Raw genomic sequence first — 16,577 nt, 5'->3', positions numbered from 1 at the left:
TCCGCTCTCGTGATCGATAAGGAATCGCTCGATACACGCCGATTCGATAGACGCGAGCTCGTGAATTTTTTAAACGCGAGGGGTCGACGTCTCCGTAAGTTCGTAATATTCGCCGCGCAGTTTCCCAATAATTAATTTAAACGCCAGTTTCGAAGGAAGAGTAGAAACGACGAGACGATCGTGGAAGAAATAATGAATCGGGGATCGATAATATCGATAGGCGATGGAACGAATTCGATCCCTTCCTTTAAATATTTAGCTTCCCGATCACTGACCCGTCTCAACGAGATCGCGATTGCAAGCGCAATCATTCGGATCACGTGGCGCACGATGCGCCAACCTCGTAACGCCGGCGACGCCGGTTCGATGTAGCTGACCGATCACGCGATACTCACTTTTACCACCGAAACACCGAGATAAGGGGAACACTCTTATCGAACCCCGTATCGTATTTCCCAGCCGAGACGACTCGTTCGTATCCAACCTCTATCGCCACATTTTTACCTCTCTTCTTTAATTTTATCTCGCGTTTTAAGTTTCGCGGCGACCAACGCGATACAAAAAAAGGGGGGAAAAAAAAAAAAAAAAAAAAAAAAAAAAAGAAACTGCTTTTCTCGATCGATCGATCGATCGGCGAGGAGAGAGCACGGCGGCAACAGCTCGGAAACAGTGGAATTTTAGCCCCCCTCCCCCTCCGTTGTTGGCGAGCGAGTTCGATGGCCGGCAAAGGGTTGTGCGGAGCGGAGGAGGGGGGGAGGGAGGGGGGTGTGTGGAAACGCGGACAAAACAACACGGGGAGAAAGACTCGCGGACAAGTCAGCGGAATAAAGTTTTCGGCGGCGCCCGAAAACTTGTGCGAAAACTGCAAGTATCGCATGGATTCCCAGGTTGAGGGGGGTAACTACGGGTTTGCTGCGTCGCGAAAGTGGCCAGGAGGAGGACACCGATACCGTGCAAGTCCATGGGATGAGGATCCCCCGGCGCGATCGAGTCGATAAGTTCAATTTGTAAACAGGACGGTCAATAATGGGGGAATCGTTACATCTCGTGGAGTAAGTTTCAGTTCCAGCGTGGATGGAAAAATGGGACGAGAACAATCGTACGAACTTTTGCATCGAGAAGAATGGAGGCGAGTAGGTGAGACGTGTTGCAGAATTTTACGAATTCATAATACATTCGTTTTAGAAAAAAAATAAAGTCACGTGAAAGTTTGCGAAAAAAACGCTTTTGACGAGCGTATTTAAAGCATCGATATCGAAGAATCGATACTTGAGATCAATATACTCGAAAACAACCGATGCAATCTGTCGTTGCAATTTTATTTTTCTTCGACGAGTAACAAACACTTCGATAACTCAACCGCTCGGTTCCAATTATGGAAAAGATATATTTATTTGGACGAAATGTAATGTGAAAGTGGAAAGAGTGAAAGAAAAATGCGTGGAAAACGGAGAGAGAGAGAGAGGGGGGGAGGAGGGGGCGGGGTAAGGTTTATGGCGAGCATATTATTATTAAAAATAATAAAATCGGTAATCTTGGCTCGCTTCTCGACCTTCTCGTTTCACGTTCGACGTGGCTGTCATCACTGTTGTGGCATCCCATTAAACTTTCACGACATAAAAATTAATTGGTGGCAGGGCAGTTGCTGCACAAGACACTCGTTAGAGGGTCCCAGAGAGATCCCAGTGACGTCAGGCATAGTAACGAGGATATGGGGGCCGACTTTCATGTCCTGTCCTCTACCCTTATAGAAGGTTGGCATGCATGGTGGTAGTCGATTCATCGAGTGGATCCCCGTCCCGTTCGTGCTACTTGGCCGTTCATTGTGATTTACACGATCATTAACGATACCGACCACCGGAGAAAAAGAGATTTACGCCGTTTCGGGGGAAACAGCTGTCTCTCCAAGATTATGCCGGCCTGTTTCGAACACCGGGGTACGTACGAGCCAACGTTCACCATCCAAAATCTTTTACGATTCGTCTAGCTCGTTATTCTTCCCACCCAAATTATCCTCATCATCGACTTTTTATCCAGCTTCACCGAATCGAAATACGTTTCGTTACACCGATAAAGGATTCGTAGCTAGCCCTATTTCATTTTAAGCATAAATTTATCTTTACGACCACCTTTCCCTAAGACACGGCCCTATCCTTAATTGAGATATCTTTACGAAACGATTTTCGGTATCAACAACGCTCGATCGATCCACACACGTGCAGATTCGTATACGGGCAGATTTTCGAAATGCGAAAAATACGCGAAAGACGATACGAAAGATACGATTACGATTTAATTAATTTGATACTTTCCCCTGTTAAAAAGTCGAAGAAGAAGAAAAGAAGAAGAAGAAGAAGAAGAAAGAACGTATTTAGTTATAAATGTCTTGGTACAAGAGCGTGTAATTTTCTACCTCGATACTACGATACTATTTGTAAATCACACCGGTTATTGAATTTATTAACGAAAGGTAGTCCCTCTTCCGGCTCTTCTTTCTGCCGGTCTCTCCCTCTCGTCCGATCGTGGAACGGGCTGATTGACTTTTTAATTGAACCACCGCGCCTGCCAATTACTACTCGTCTTCCTTCCGTCCTCTTTACGCGTGTGTACAAATTTCGTATCGTTATGCTCCCCCTCCTCCCTCCCAACCTGATTTATCAGAGTCAACCGTTACGCATCGCCGATTACGCGTATTCATATATATAGAAAATATTTTATCCATCTGAAAATACGAAATCTCAACATAGCGGATCGTTGTTGAGCGTAAAATGTGATAAAACGATGAAGAAAGAAGACGAATCCGTCGAATCGGTATCCCTCTTCCTGGAAGTAACACGATGGTTCGTCAATCGGTTATTAAAGATGCGAGGCGTGTCCGTCAGATCACGACACACCGGCAGCAAGATAATTTATTATTTTATACGCGATGTTTTCTCCGTACAGTGTATAATGTATAAAATGTAATTTTCTACGTGCGTATAATTACGGAATTTTGTATCGAAGCGGTATCGAAATAATTTCGTTTCGAGAAATTCTCCCGTTTTTCGTGCAAAAGTTACGAGTGTTTTTAATACATCATCTCGAACGAAATTGAACGAGTTGGCCGTGTTCGAATATGAATACCTTATCTTTAAACTTGAACGATCCATTAATATATAAGGTGTTAGTATCAATAAAAGAAATTTTTTAATTGTTTTGATAAGAATGTGTTAAAAAAAATAATTCTATAATTAGAAAAATATTATCTGCCTTGATCTTACTTATTGACACTTTAAAAATATAACCGAACAATTCATTCGAGGATACGTAAAATACTTCGATCCAATTTTATAAATTTTAATCCGCGTTATCAGAATCGCTAATTTTTACATTTTAATCCGTAATTCTCTCTATAATCCCATCTATTTAATCACATCGATACTCTACGTTCGATTAATCAAAGCGCGTTTTTTCAAAGAATTCAGAATCGTACCAAAGTTTCCATATAACTTGCGTCCATATATGCGTCCATATATCCGTTTTCCAAAATTTTCATTTTAATCGGTATATCGTGGAAGAACGCGATCACATGTTTTATCGAATTAACAACTAGAATTATTTTTATCGCGAATGTGAATTCGCTTAGATAAGTGAAAGAAAAAAAAAAAATTATTCGCAAACGATATAGAAAAACGGAATTAAGAAACGGAAGAGGGCGAATATAATTCAGAATTAGGATTAAAAATATCGCGATTTTTCTCGCGATCAAAGCGAGAAACACAAAGTTGGAAGTTCGGTTGGCTGGTTTCTTTCGTTTCGAAATCGATAAATCGGTAGAGAAAGAGAGAAATACAAAGTAGTAGTGGTGGTGGTGGTGGTGGTGGTGGTGGAGCAGCGATCGAACCGGTGGTAAAGTTTTTTTACCACGGCAGACGAGCCGTTCCACGACACGTGGAGGAAAGGGTGTCGCATAATCGATCGCGAGAGAAGTGCTTTACGTATTTCCCTGTCGTCTATCGGAGAACAATGAGTCCTGCCACGCGAGCGCGTGGGCAGAAAAGGCGAACGAACGGTCCCCCATTATTTCGCGAGGGTGGGAACAACGCACGGCCGTGCGTGCGAACCTAAACGCCCTCTCTCCCCCTCCCCTCCCCCACGTCCAACAACACATCTTTTATACGCGCCCCAGCTTCTCCATATGCTTCTTTGCGGCCAAATCTTGGATATTTCCCAGGGAGGCGACATTAAAAGTGCAATAGCCCGATCTGAATGCGGCCTCGGCGTTCGGTTAACGACCGTCACGAATGGTCGCGTTTTGGCTCGTCTTTCGGGCTAATAACAAGGGGGAGGGGAAAAAAATAGAAAGATAGGCGAAATGGACGCGGCGAAATCGTAGGTCGCGCGCCGTTTGCTCCTTCGTTTCCGCCCCGTATCGGCTCAGAGAGATCCATCAACGTGGATCGCCGTATTGCGCCGTCTTTTCTCTTCTCGCTCTCGTCTGGCGATTCCGCCAGAATGGATCGATCGGTTAATGTCGCTCTCGCTCCTAGTCGTATAATCTGCCCCTTTCGACAACGTACGAATACTGTTTGCGCGCCAACATTACGCGAAAACTCGAGTTCTAATACGTATCTCTTCTATCCGACCAACCGTGCATCTTCCTTCTCAACTCGACCTCTCTATCGTCGGTATACGATAGTTTAAAACGGGTATCGAGTTACACACCGGTGATGAAAAGCGTAGAAATGAAAATACGAGGAGTGGAAAGAAATTAGGAAGAAGCGAGATTGTATAAGGTGGGATCGATCCGTGAAAGAAATAAGAGAAATATCTCGTAGCTTGTACCCGATGGTTAGTTAGTTGTCTTCCTCTCGCGGTAGGAGCAGTAGCTGTTGTAACTTCGAAGGATTAGCCGGCATTACTGTGGTACGTAACGAACACCAGTGGAACGTAGAAATATCACACGGTAGCACTGGTAGCATCGAGGGACCGCCTCTGCCTCCAGCTCGAAACTCAATCTGACGTTTCTCAAGCCGACTGCCACGCCGTCAATCACCGCCGAGAACACGATCGACCAACATCATCGCTTCCCTTCTTCCTCCTTCCTTCGTCTTCTCGCGTGCCAATGCGTTATATTGTTCGATGTCTCGAGTTGTCTCGGGACGATCGATACGTCCATTCTTGGATGGTTTTTGTTTCGTTTGGAAATCGTTATATATATATTTAATTATAAAACGGGAAGCAAGAACGTTCGAAACGTGCGATTGTAAATCCATTTGATCAAACGATCCGATGAATGGAGAAGCTTTTTACCGAGCTCTTTATATTCGCCGATCTCGAGGCAAAGCCGTTGCACGTGTTATCGTCGGCGGTATTGAAATCTACAACCTGAACGCATGCGTTTGGCCGTGTCACTCTTTCAATCGCTCCCCCGTGCAGTCTGGGACTGCGTGCGCTTATGCGCATGAAGGGAGAATGAGTACGCGCGATACGCGCGGCGTTAAGTTACTTTCATACTGTGTTTGTTACGCGGCCGTACTCTTTCAAACAGCCTTACTGGAAATTCCTATTAAACAACGATGACGTTAGGTCGTTGTTCGAACTCTCGCTCTCCCCCTCGTGCATAAATCGAGCCGAGCGCAAATAACTTTCGATTAAAATCGAAATCCATCCGTTCTTTTTCTTTTTCCTTTCTTTTCTTTTCTTTTCTTCTTTCACGGGATGGGAAAATATACGTGGGATTTTTCCAGCCTGGAGGAGAAAAGCATCTTCGATCGAGATAAGTCAACTAAAATCATCGGTTGGTACACCTGGTAGGAGAGAGAGAGAGGGAGGGGAGGGGGGAAGGCGAAAAAATACCATTACCCTCGTAAACGAGAACCTTCTTCACTCGCCACGCATTATCGAACCTTGGTAATTGACCAAATTATCGATAAGAAATTGCCGCTCGATCTCTGAGAAAATCTCACTCCCGAACGTGAACTCTCCAAACGTTTCATGGTTGCCCATCGGCCGAGAGGCGACAAAGTGGTTGGAACGTTGAAAACGACGATAAAGGTAATGGATCTTCTATTAGAGCACTCGAACGCTCCAAGAATCTTCCACTTTCCATTCTAATCGACAGCCGCTATACGCTCTCTGTGGTATTTCGACGAGTAGCAGCTCTTCGTCGTAAGCGAATCGGAAACTTTATTGAAAATTGATTTCAGGGAGAGGAGAGATTTCGAAAACTTTGTCGCGTAACGAAATTGTTCAACCGGTCGTCGTGGTAAATTTCTCACGATACGTTTCGCCATCATTCGTTCACCATTTACCGAGCTCTGAACGAGATAAGATTGTTGCTTGAGATTGAAAATTAATCCGTAGGTGTGAAATCGATCCTCGGCGAGGGAAAGATTTATTGAAATTTTCCTCCATTCTCAGAAACGAAACGAAATGAAAAGAATGTTTGGACGCTGTTACGCGTCCACGTTCGATGTTCGAAGCCTTACCTCTATTAGTATTCGATATCAATCCGTGACACGAGGCGGATAATATCGTTACCGCGACCTTGTTTTCCCTGATTGGATTGCCCTCGTACTTGTATCGCTATAAGCTCTACCATTCGATACGTTCTATCGAAAAAAAAAAAAAAAAAAAAGAAAGAAAGAAAGAAAAAAAACTGAAAAAAATAGAATGCTCACCGCGTGATCGATTTGAAATATTTTATACACGTGTATGTGTGTGTGTGTGTGTGTGTGTGTGTGTGTATATATGTATACGATTGTTAGAAGAAAATTTCGAAAAATTATGGAGAGAGGAACTTATCGAATGGACGAAACGATTTGCAAACAATACAAGTGAACAAGATTTAAAACGTTTCACTTTGCGTATTCTCGCGACGCACGTCAATAATGGATCGAAGTGCATCATCGGATCGATACAACCGGATTTACGTTCGCTAAAATCTTTCTTGTGTTCGCTTGTTATTCATCTTAGCACATGTATGCCGCCAGTATTTAAAATGTTTGCGCGTTTGTAACGTGAATCGTGGCTCGTCGCGTTCGTCGCGTCTCATTCGTGGAACATCTGTCTGTATCCAGGTCGTGGTACACGAGGAAAATTCTCCTAACGATTATAGATATCTCGGGAATCGGGACGACGAAATTTTCTGTTTTTAACATCGATCGCATCGTGCGCTTGCGATTCGATTCGGTCCCCCCTCCCTCCGCCCTTTTTTTTTTAATCCGAAAGCGTTAAAAAATAAAGAAGGAAGAATAATTGGAAGCAAATGTAATTGACCGGCTCGTTATCGTGGACGTAGACCACGAGGTGGAGACAGATTACGTTATCGAAACATGTGTTCGTGGTATGTAAAAATAACAGACCGATCTAGACCGTTGGAGAATTGTATAGTGCAATTAGTCAAATACGAAATATATTTCGCGTGTATATACATATACTCGTTGTACGTACGACGAATAAATTTAACGCGATTGAATGGAAACGTTATTTCGTTTATTGAACGTTTCGCAAACGTTTTTCGCGTCGTACGCGTTAAACGATTTAAAAGCGTTTTAAAAATCTTTGTTTCTCGTTTCACTGCCGATTTTATAAGATAAGTGAAATCAAATTGACCGTGAAAAATCAGAATTTCGATAAGAAATTGCACAAAGTTAACCGTACTATCTTACGAGACAAAAGAAAACGAAATCCTGCTTTTGATTTATCGTTTCGAAAGAAAGAAAGAAGGAAAAAAGGAAGGTTTACATCGATCGAAGATTATTTCGGAACGACAGGAACGGAGGAGGAGATAGAGTAAGAGATAAGAGAGGTGGAGAGAGAAATACGGAAGAAAGTGGAACAGCGTTGGGACCCAGACAGTCTATGCGATCGTTGCTTAATCGGACGAGTCTCATTCAGAAAGCATTTTAATTGCGCGTTTCGCTTATCTAAAATATGTCGGCTTATCGTCCACGTATCGTTTGATTTTCCAACTGACAATTCATCGCTTTTGATAACAACCCAAGCGACAGAATTCTATCATCGGTTACATCCGACCAAGATCCGTCGCTAACGCGAAATTCAATTCTCCTATCTTTTTTTTTCCTTTTTTTTTTCTTTTCTTTGGAACCTCGAAAAATAAAATAAAATTAGATCGCGAACAAATATCCAATTCAACGAGCTATCTTTTTTTTTTTTTTTTTTAGATACGTAACCGTATCTGACCGAAAAAACATAAACGAATCGAGTACAGATGAAATTTGCAGATGAAAATCGAATAATCGACAAAAAATATTCGCCATTTTCGAATCGAAAAGCGCAAATATCCATCTTTAACGATTATCTACGCGTATATTGAACGTTGCGAAATATATAAAATTGTAAAATTGCCTGGTGCTTGCATCATCGTTCGCGACGATCGATCAAAGATTCGTCGAAATCGATTAACGAATTCCACGTTGAGAAAAAAAAAATACTACTAGAATCATCAACATCTTCGTGAAATTCCGCGACGAGAGATCCGTTCCAAGTTTTAAGCGTCTTTCTATTCGCGTATGGCTTTCCTCACGCTTCACCCCCTGCTGCCAGTCAGAGTACCGTTATCCGGTAGCATACACCCGAAGAAAGGTGTCTCTCTTTCAATCGCGCCTCCGTCGAGATTATTACGATCGTACGTACGTAGAAGAGAAAAGAAGAGGGGAAAAGGAAAACGATGGTCGATCATCATCTCCCCGGCTGGGGAGACGAGAAAGGGGACGACGAGGAGAAGAACGCGGAAGAATTTGAATTAGGCAGTGAACACTTACATTTGGTTGCGCGTTAGACGATGCGGAGCGACGACGAGATCGTGAAGAGAGCGCGTAATCCGAAGCGGACGTCATCCCAGTATTCGTGTACGAAAACCTTTGTCAGCCCGGAGTCAGGATCATTCACCACCGGTCGTCGCGTGCGCACTCGCGACCACTACCACCAACGGGACACACACTGGCACAACCGCACCACCACCGGACCAAGGGTGATGATCGTGGATGGACGTGGTGGATCGAGGACGAGCGGAAGAGGCGCACGTGTGCACGAGATCACGAGGCGCAACGTTCAAGTATCCGAGTATCGCGGCGGACGACACGAGGAGATCGTTTGTCTATCCGATCGTTCCTTTCCGATCATTTTTAATCGCGATGGGATCGCGATGGGAGGAGGAGGAGGTGGAGGAGGACGGGCGGTTGGGAAGAAAGGCGAAAAAAGGCGTTTTCCCCGCGCGAAACTGGTGGAAAATGAAAGAAAACGGTTCACTCACGTGCTTAAAGTGAGACGCATCCAGGCGCGTTGCGTCAGCAGCGTCGACGCATCGCGTCGGGCTGGCCTTCTGGAGCTACTTTCAAAATCCTTGCATTCAGCGCTCGTTATGCAATTTTCTTCCTCCGTCGACGAGAACAGACTTTCCACCCACTGCCACTTCTCCCATCGATTTATCGCCGATCCAATTTTCCTCGCGCACCGTAAACGATCTTCTACTCTCTCATATCTCGATCGGTCTCTCTCTCTCTCTCTCTCTCTTTCTCTCTCGATGATCGATCAACGTATGGTATCGTAATCGAACGGATCGATCAACCGAAAAGCGTGAAAGCGAGAAAATTGCGGAGAGACGAGGGGGATTCGGCCGAGTTACGGGATCCCGATCAATCTCGGCTCGCACCCACCATCACCAACGACCATACAAACTCCTCACTCGCATCGGGCACTTTATCGATTATCTCGATCGCGATCCTTCTCACCACCCCCTTGCGAAACTCTGCAAACTTTCCGTTCCTTTCGAGACGCACTTTCTCACTTGTGTTTGAAGGTGGAAACGGTAAGAACCCCGGCGCAGCGCAGGTAGTAGCACGAAACCACTGGGCGCACTTGGATTTGCGCCAACATCTTTGTGACTAGGTGGCCGCTAACGTTGCTCGAGACGGTTGGCGCTCGGCCAAAGTGGCGTGTTACGAAGCGAATAGGGTGAACGCTTCTCTCTCTCTCTCCCTCTCTTTCTCTCTGAGTGAAAAGAAAAAAAGGCCGAGGAAAGAGGAGAGAGGATACTCGGCCGATCCGTAACAAACTTTTCTCTTCTTCTTCTTCTTCTTCTTTTTCTGCTTCTGCTTCTGCTTCTTCTTCTTCTTCTTCTTCTTCTTCCTGTTCCCCCGCTCGGTACAGCGACGAGAAAGGAAAAACACGAAAAAGGGGAAAAAGAGATGGAATCGGTGGTGGTGGTGGTGGTTGTGGTGGTAGTGGTGGTGGTGGTGGTGGTGGTGGTGGTGGTGGTGATGGTGGTGGTGGTGGTGGTGGTGGTGGTGGTGGTGGTGGTCGATAATGGTTGCGTTTCGGTCGAGCGGAGGAGATTCGTCGGCCGAATGGATCAACACGTTGGAGCACGGCGCGTTGTCACTGCACGAGCACAACTGCGACGTAGCGGTGACGGTGGGAGCGCAACAACACGAGCGTGGTACGCGTAGCACTCGACGATATACAACACGTTGGCCTGTGAGAGTCGCGGAGGCTCGGAGGCGCGCGAGTCAGCCCTACTAGTGTTCGCTCCTCGCTTACCTGGCCGCTGCCCTGCTGCCGTTCCTTGCCCCTACCCCCACCCCTCTCCTCCAACCCCTCCACTCCTTCCGTACACGAGCCTGCCCCTCCATTCCTCTTACTCTATCACTCTTTCTCTCTCTCTCTCACTACCCCCTCCTAAATATCTCTCTCTCCCACTCTCTCTCTCTCTCTCTCCCTCCCTCCCTCCCTCCACCTTTTCCTCTCCCTCTCTCTCTTTCTCTTCTTTTCATCCCCTGCCCCTCTCGCTTTTTGCCTCCCCATCGACCCTTTCGTTTACGGTTGTACCCTTGCAACCCTACCGATATCGCTCTTCCCAAACCGCGTATAACCGCGTATACCGCGTGCTGCGCTACGTTCTGCGCTTCGCTCCTACGAAAAGCGCGCAAAAAGTGTCTACGATGTTCGACGATGGGTCGGTAAAGTAAAAAAGACGACGCCGCTTGTTTTGCCGTTGACTCGAGCCGTTGATCTCGAAAATCGAAAGAGGACGACCCTTTTTCAACAGGTACGTTTCGCTTTCTCCTTCGCGTTTTCATCTATTGTTGATGAAAAAACAAAAAAGAAAGAAAGAAAGAAAGAAACGATAATCGATACTCGTGATACATTTTTATCGATAAACGTACATTTCTCTCTTCGATAAATCAAGATCGAATCGAGATGAAAATTCATCGTTCGTTTTTTGCGTTTTCCAATATGCGTTTTCTTCTTTAATTAATTCGTTTCTTCCGAAATAGTCTACGTCAGTTTACGTTCGAAAATTTTACAAACTCGCTCGATTATAATTTTACGAATTTATCGCCCGTTGTTTCTTTTTTCTTTCCTCCTTCCGCAATTTCAATTGCGACGCGATCGTAATTGTCGCATTCGATCGATTTAAAAGTGGAAATCGTAAACGACGAAATTCGTATCGTGGCACGGCCGAACGCGTGCGTTCGATATTCCGATCGATTTCTTTTCTTTTCTTTTCTTCTCTCTCTCTTTTTTTTTTTTTCTTTCCTTTCTTTCCCCTCCATCGTACTCGATCGTTGCTTGTTATTATTTTTATTTCGCAGCGGCCGAATGACGGCCACGCGATATAAATTACGGCACACACATCTACATCGCGTCGTCTTCTCGTCGTTCGAATCGAGCATCGTACCGAGGATGACGCGCCGTTGCGTCGTTGTTACGCAATCCGAACCAAGGTGATTCCAAGTTTGTTTTCCCAGAGGCAGAGTCAACGCCACGGTTATTATTTTTTAAACGTCGTATCTCGATACGACGAATCGACGTGGTCGTAAACCGCCGTGGCCGATTCCCATCGCCTCGATTTACGTACGAAAGAATTTTTTCGGGTCGGAAGAAGGGAGGGGAAAAAAGCGTGGGTAATCGTAGCGGGGTCCGGCGAGACACTGGCTCGTCGGACACGAGCGAATCGAGCAACGGCCCCGTCCCCGACGCATGCCCCCTCCCCACCCCTCTCCCTCCCCATCCCACCCCGTCCCTCTCCACCAGGCGCAACGCAGATAATTAATTTTTATCAATCGAGCGACGGAACGAACGTCCGGACGGACGAAAACGGAAAGTCGCGCTTCTGTGTTCCGCGCACGGTTCTCTGTCGGTTTCGTGGCCGCGTCCAGTGGTGGAGAATTACATTGCGCGAGCAAGCATTTCGCGTAGGTGCGCTGAATGTCCGAGCGAATGCTGCGCATTCCGCGCTTTCCAATTTTTCCAACTCGTAGCCCGGACTCGTAGCAGCGGGCTTGCGCTTTGCTCGACGAGCGAGAAATACGATACCCCGATCCAGATAACAAAACGATACGCGATACAACAAACGAATTTAAATCGCGTCGCTTCGCAACTTCTTAAATACGCTACTCTTTCCTATCTACGTCGTGCGGTTTTTCTTCTTTAAAATTGAGAAATTTAAACCATCGGCCGAAACGATCCGCCTCGAATTTTTTTGAAAAACGATCCATTCGTGGAAGCCGATATTTGCTCCCAGCATCGTTGATTAATTTCTCTCGCGCCGATATCTCGGATCGTTGTTGGAAAAAGGCGAGCCAAGATTCCCTCGGCTGTTGTTAGAGTTCCGGCCGGTTGTCGCCAAAATTCGTATTTCGAATGGTCTAATTTCCCGTTCACGGAAAAAAAGGGAAGAACCCTCGCGATGGCGCGAGAAAGAGAGAGTTTGGCACCTCGCAGGGCCGTACCGTTGTATCGACACACTTCTCTCTCCACGTTTTGCCCCGTCCGTGTCCCGGACACTGTCTGTGTAAATCTCTCCTCGAATCGAACGAGAGGGAAAGAGTGTCGCGCGAAACGTAAACGGTGGATCGAGCTAAGTAAAAAATTAAAATGAAACGCGTTCGTCACTTGGAAATAAGCCACTTTGGCAAACGTTTTCGCTACGTTCCTGAGAAGATCGGCGTTCGTTTGATCGCGGCGAGACACGATTCCTTATCTCGGCTATCTCGGCCCGTTCGTGTCGTGCTACCTAACGACGCGCAACACAGTTTTCAACTTGCGCCCGGAAGGAAACCGAACAAAAACTCGAGGCCTTGGCTTCGGGTAAATTGGGGTGCGCGCTTAATTACCCGACAAGGTGACAAATGCCCGAGCAGGCAGCCCGAGCATTACCTGGCTCCGATATACCTGAAACCATACCACGCGTTTAAATCATCGAACGATACGACGCTTACCTTCGTCTCGCTTATCAGCTAAAAACCGTTTTTCATTTTCCCTTTTACGAAGAAACACCATTACGAAAAACGCTGCGAAAAACGAGCGTATTCATTTTCCAGAACGGAAAATTTAAAATAGAAATTTTCTTCGATCGAGCGTTGCGCGAACACAGATCTAAACATTTAATAAAGATGCGACGACTTGACAACTCTGCGAGCAAGACTGTCGATAAGCGGTGTATTACGATGTTACGTAAGTTGGCAGCATCGTCGTTGGTCAAATTACGAATAGTAGGCAACGTGAGATCGTGTTATACGATTAAGCGTGTCTTCTTTCGAGAGGAACATCGATCTTTAAACTCCGTGTAATTCGTTTTCGATGAAATTTCTTTCAAAATGGCTTCCACGTTATCGGTACATTATGAGATATTATGTAAATACAATTTTCGATATTTCGTTGTCGCTGATTAAATTTTTTTTAATCTGATGCAGGATCGCTATCTTTCTCCATCGAATCGCGATTACCGTGACTTAATCGATCCTCGCACTTGAGATGCTCGGTCGAAAAACAACTCGATCGATTTTCCACTCGATCGTTCGAGAGAAGAGAGAAGAATCGAAGGATCGAAGGTAGAGGAAAAGAAAGGGATCGAAATGAGGGGATCATAAGCGAGGACGAGGAGTTTCCTCGAGCTTACAGCACGAGTGTATATATACGAAAGCTCGTAGCGTAGCCTGGGTAAACCGCATTTAATCAGTTTGCGGTCGCGGCCCGCTCTCTTATATCCTTTTAATACGTTTTCTCCTTTCTTCTCTTCCTTTACTCTCGCATCGCGTAATTCAACTCCCGCACATGTATGCACGTAAGCCGGCTACGCAATATCCACGCACACCGTGCTCTTTCCTTTCTCCGGATAAATAACACAACGCACGCTAGTGTCTAAATCTTTTTTACGTATCGTATCGTATTTTTTTTTTCTTTTTTCTGTAGAAAGTAATTATAGAAATCGTTTTCGTTTAAAATATCGAGTTCGAGAAATGAAAGTTTTAAAAATCTTTGGTTGGTCGATAAACACGATAAAAGAAAAAAAAAAAAAAAAACATCCGTGTTTGCGAGTTAGATATTCAATATTAATCTTTAACTTATCGTTGGCAGAATAAATTTGATAATTGTCGAATAAAAAAAGAAAAGGAAAAAGCGCGAACAGAGTGCTTCGATATTTAATTATCTACGCTTATAAAAATTAGGCAGATAATCGTAACCGGATAAGAGGTTGTTGGCGAGAACAATTGGGATTGCATCGAAAATTCGTATTTAATTCGTATCGGTGGAATCGGTTTTCGTAGAATCGCAATCGGTGGGGAGTAAGAAGTTTCCTGCGGCAATTTTTAAGAGGTTTTACGCCTGTTTCGGGGGCCGGCCGGCAATTTAGTGGAATTAAATAATAGTCCGTCCCATTAACGTAACGATGCGGCTGAGGATGTCCCGCAGGATCCACGGAGAAGATTTTGAAAGTGGACGGAGGCATGCCAGGTACGTTCACGTTTTATTTCATCGTAACGTGCCACGAGGTATAGAAGGTATATATATATATATATAATACCTTCGTCTCACAAGTCAGGACCGTCCGAGGATTCATCCTCGATCTTGTGTGTGGTCCTCCGTGCCTCCTCGAATTATTACCAACGATTTCGCCCGTTCCTTACGTCAATCTTAAAATTTGTCGAGAATCCCGTATTCTTCCCATTTCCATCGCCGAGAAAACTCTCGCTCTCGCGCTGGAAAAACGCAAACTCGATTTTTACGATCCATAAAAAAATATATATAAAGAAGAGAGAAACAAATGGAAATGGAATTAAGTTACGCAACGATAATTGTGCATTCTTGTCCGCGAAACGAGAAATTTATTATCGTTTATCGAAACGAAAAAGGAATAAATGGCGAATAAATCTTGGAAAATGGAGTCGGTTTGCTCCCGAGGAACGTATATCGGATCCGACAAAAGATACACGATCACAGTCGTGGCGGGATGAAGACGTAAACGTGAAAGCGGACAGAGCGATAGTCAACGCGATCCTTGATTTCCCTCCTTTTTTCGGTGGATGAAACTCGAGCCCCTACCGAGACAACGAACGTTGCAACTTGTCGTTTGACTTGCGGACGGTGTGATTTTTCCCGTGAACGCGAAAGAGACGTATTCGTAGGACGGCCAGTGACGATATCTTTAGGTGATCCGCACAAGGGACTGGATCACCGGCAGACCCACCGCAGCTTTGTGACACCACAACTTTCTGCTGCAATAACATTCGCGCCTTTACAACAACAGCTCGTCCTCTGAGACGAGAGATCCACTCTGCAACAATAATACTGCATGTGTGGCCTTCGCAGTGGTGCTCAAATTTTTCGCATCGATATCGCGTGGCAACCACGTTGATCAATTTTCTTTTTCGCTCGAAGAGAGAGAGAGAGAGAGAGATCTATTCGCGCCGTTCAAAGAGTTTATTTAATCCGTTATCGCGTTAATTATCAGCGTTCCTCGATTCGCAGTAATGATAATATTATATTAACGTGCAAATTAATTTTTCCAATGCCAGCCACTCGTAGTAACCGAGAGCGCGTTATTTTAAATACGTTCGAATCGAAGGAAGGAAGGAAGGAAGTACCTCTGCAAGTACCTCTCAATTTTAAAGAAGCTATATTCCGAGGGGAATGCAAACGAAGTCGGGAAATGAAACGAACGCAGGAACGTCGAACGAAGGAAACGTTCCAAGTTCTAACTACGAAGGTAATATTTGCAAACAGGTAATAGAGGCCTTAGGACGGCGCCTCGATAAGTGGCGGACTGTCCTCTCTCTTGTTCAAACGGACGCCAACGTGTGAATGAATTTTCTGTTCCCAGAAAGTGGCGAGAGTTTCGCAACATTTCCATTCACGAGGTCGCCGTCCATCATCGAACCGTGGAGATTAACCGACGATCGACGAAAACAGAAGAACGAGAAGAAGGCCGATTCCAAAGAAATTGGGGGGGGGGGGAGGAGAGGGGAAAAAAGAAAACTTGTTAAAAAGTAAGTACGCTTCGAAGGTATTCTGTTCGAGAATGGAACGTGCAATTATGTACGTTAACGGAACGCGGAGTGAAAAGGGAGCACGCGCTCATCCTATCGGCGTTCGGTACCGGTATAGAGGTGTATCTGCGGACAATAAATAAGGCGCGATAAAACGGGAGAGTAACGACAGCGGACCAAGCGCAATCTTATCAAAGGCACGCCGATGTCTCGAATTTATTTTCCAATCAGCGGCGGTGTTTCTATTATAAGTACGATTGCCGCGTCCGTGTGTAAGTACGCATCCGGCTACGTTGCGAT

At 45.3% G+C, this 16,577-nt stretch overlaps 1 protein-coding gene and 1 long non-coding RNA gene across 4 annotated transcripts in view; one reads left to right on the top strand and one right to left on the bottom strand.

Moving 5' to 3' along the window:
• The window catches only part of LOC100868773 (fibroblast growth factor 17), a 78,898-nt gene that overhangs the window by 34,193 nt on the left and 28,128 nt on the right, over nucleotides 1–16,577 (bottom strand). The window contains exon 1 of one of the 3 annotated variants that reach the window (XM_086912098.1): nucleotides 9,260–10,187. The exons of 1 other annotated variant lie outside the window; for it this stretch is intronic. In XM_086912098.1, coding sequence (XP_086768224.1) covers nucleotides 9,260–9,279 — 20 coding nt within the window. In that variant the 5' untranslated portion in view covers nucleotides 9,280–10,187. Of the gene's footprint in view, nucleotides 1–8,768; nucleotides 9,099–9,259; nucleotides 10,188–16,577 lie in introns of those variants that run through there. One more of the 3 variants, XM_086912100.1, reaches the window with a different exon arrangement.
• On the top strand, nucleotides 14,587–16,223 carry LOC147656997 (uncharacterized). The gene is made up of 3 exons (XR_015293317.1): nucleotides 14,587–14,745; nucleotides 15,807–15,997; nucleotides 16,112–16,223. It is a non-coding gene; the product is annotated as an uncharacterized LOC147656997 (long non-coding RNA).

The sequence above is a fragment of the Apis florea genome, unplaced genomic scaffold (genome assembly GCF_048593485.1).
Source record: "Apis florea isolate Af1SG1 unplaced genomic scaffold, ASM4859348v1 contig_3367_pilon, whole genome shotgun sequence".
Taxonomy (NCBI): Eukaryota; Metazoa; Arthropoda; class Insecta; order Hymenoptera; family Apidae; genus Apis; species Apis florea.
Note: the sequence above shows the minus strand (reverse complement) of the source record. Positions and strands in the feature narration are given on the sequence as shown.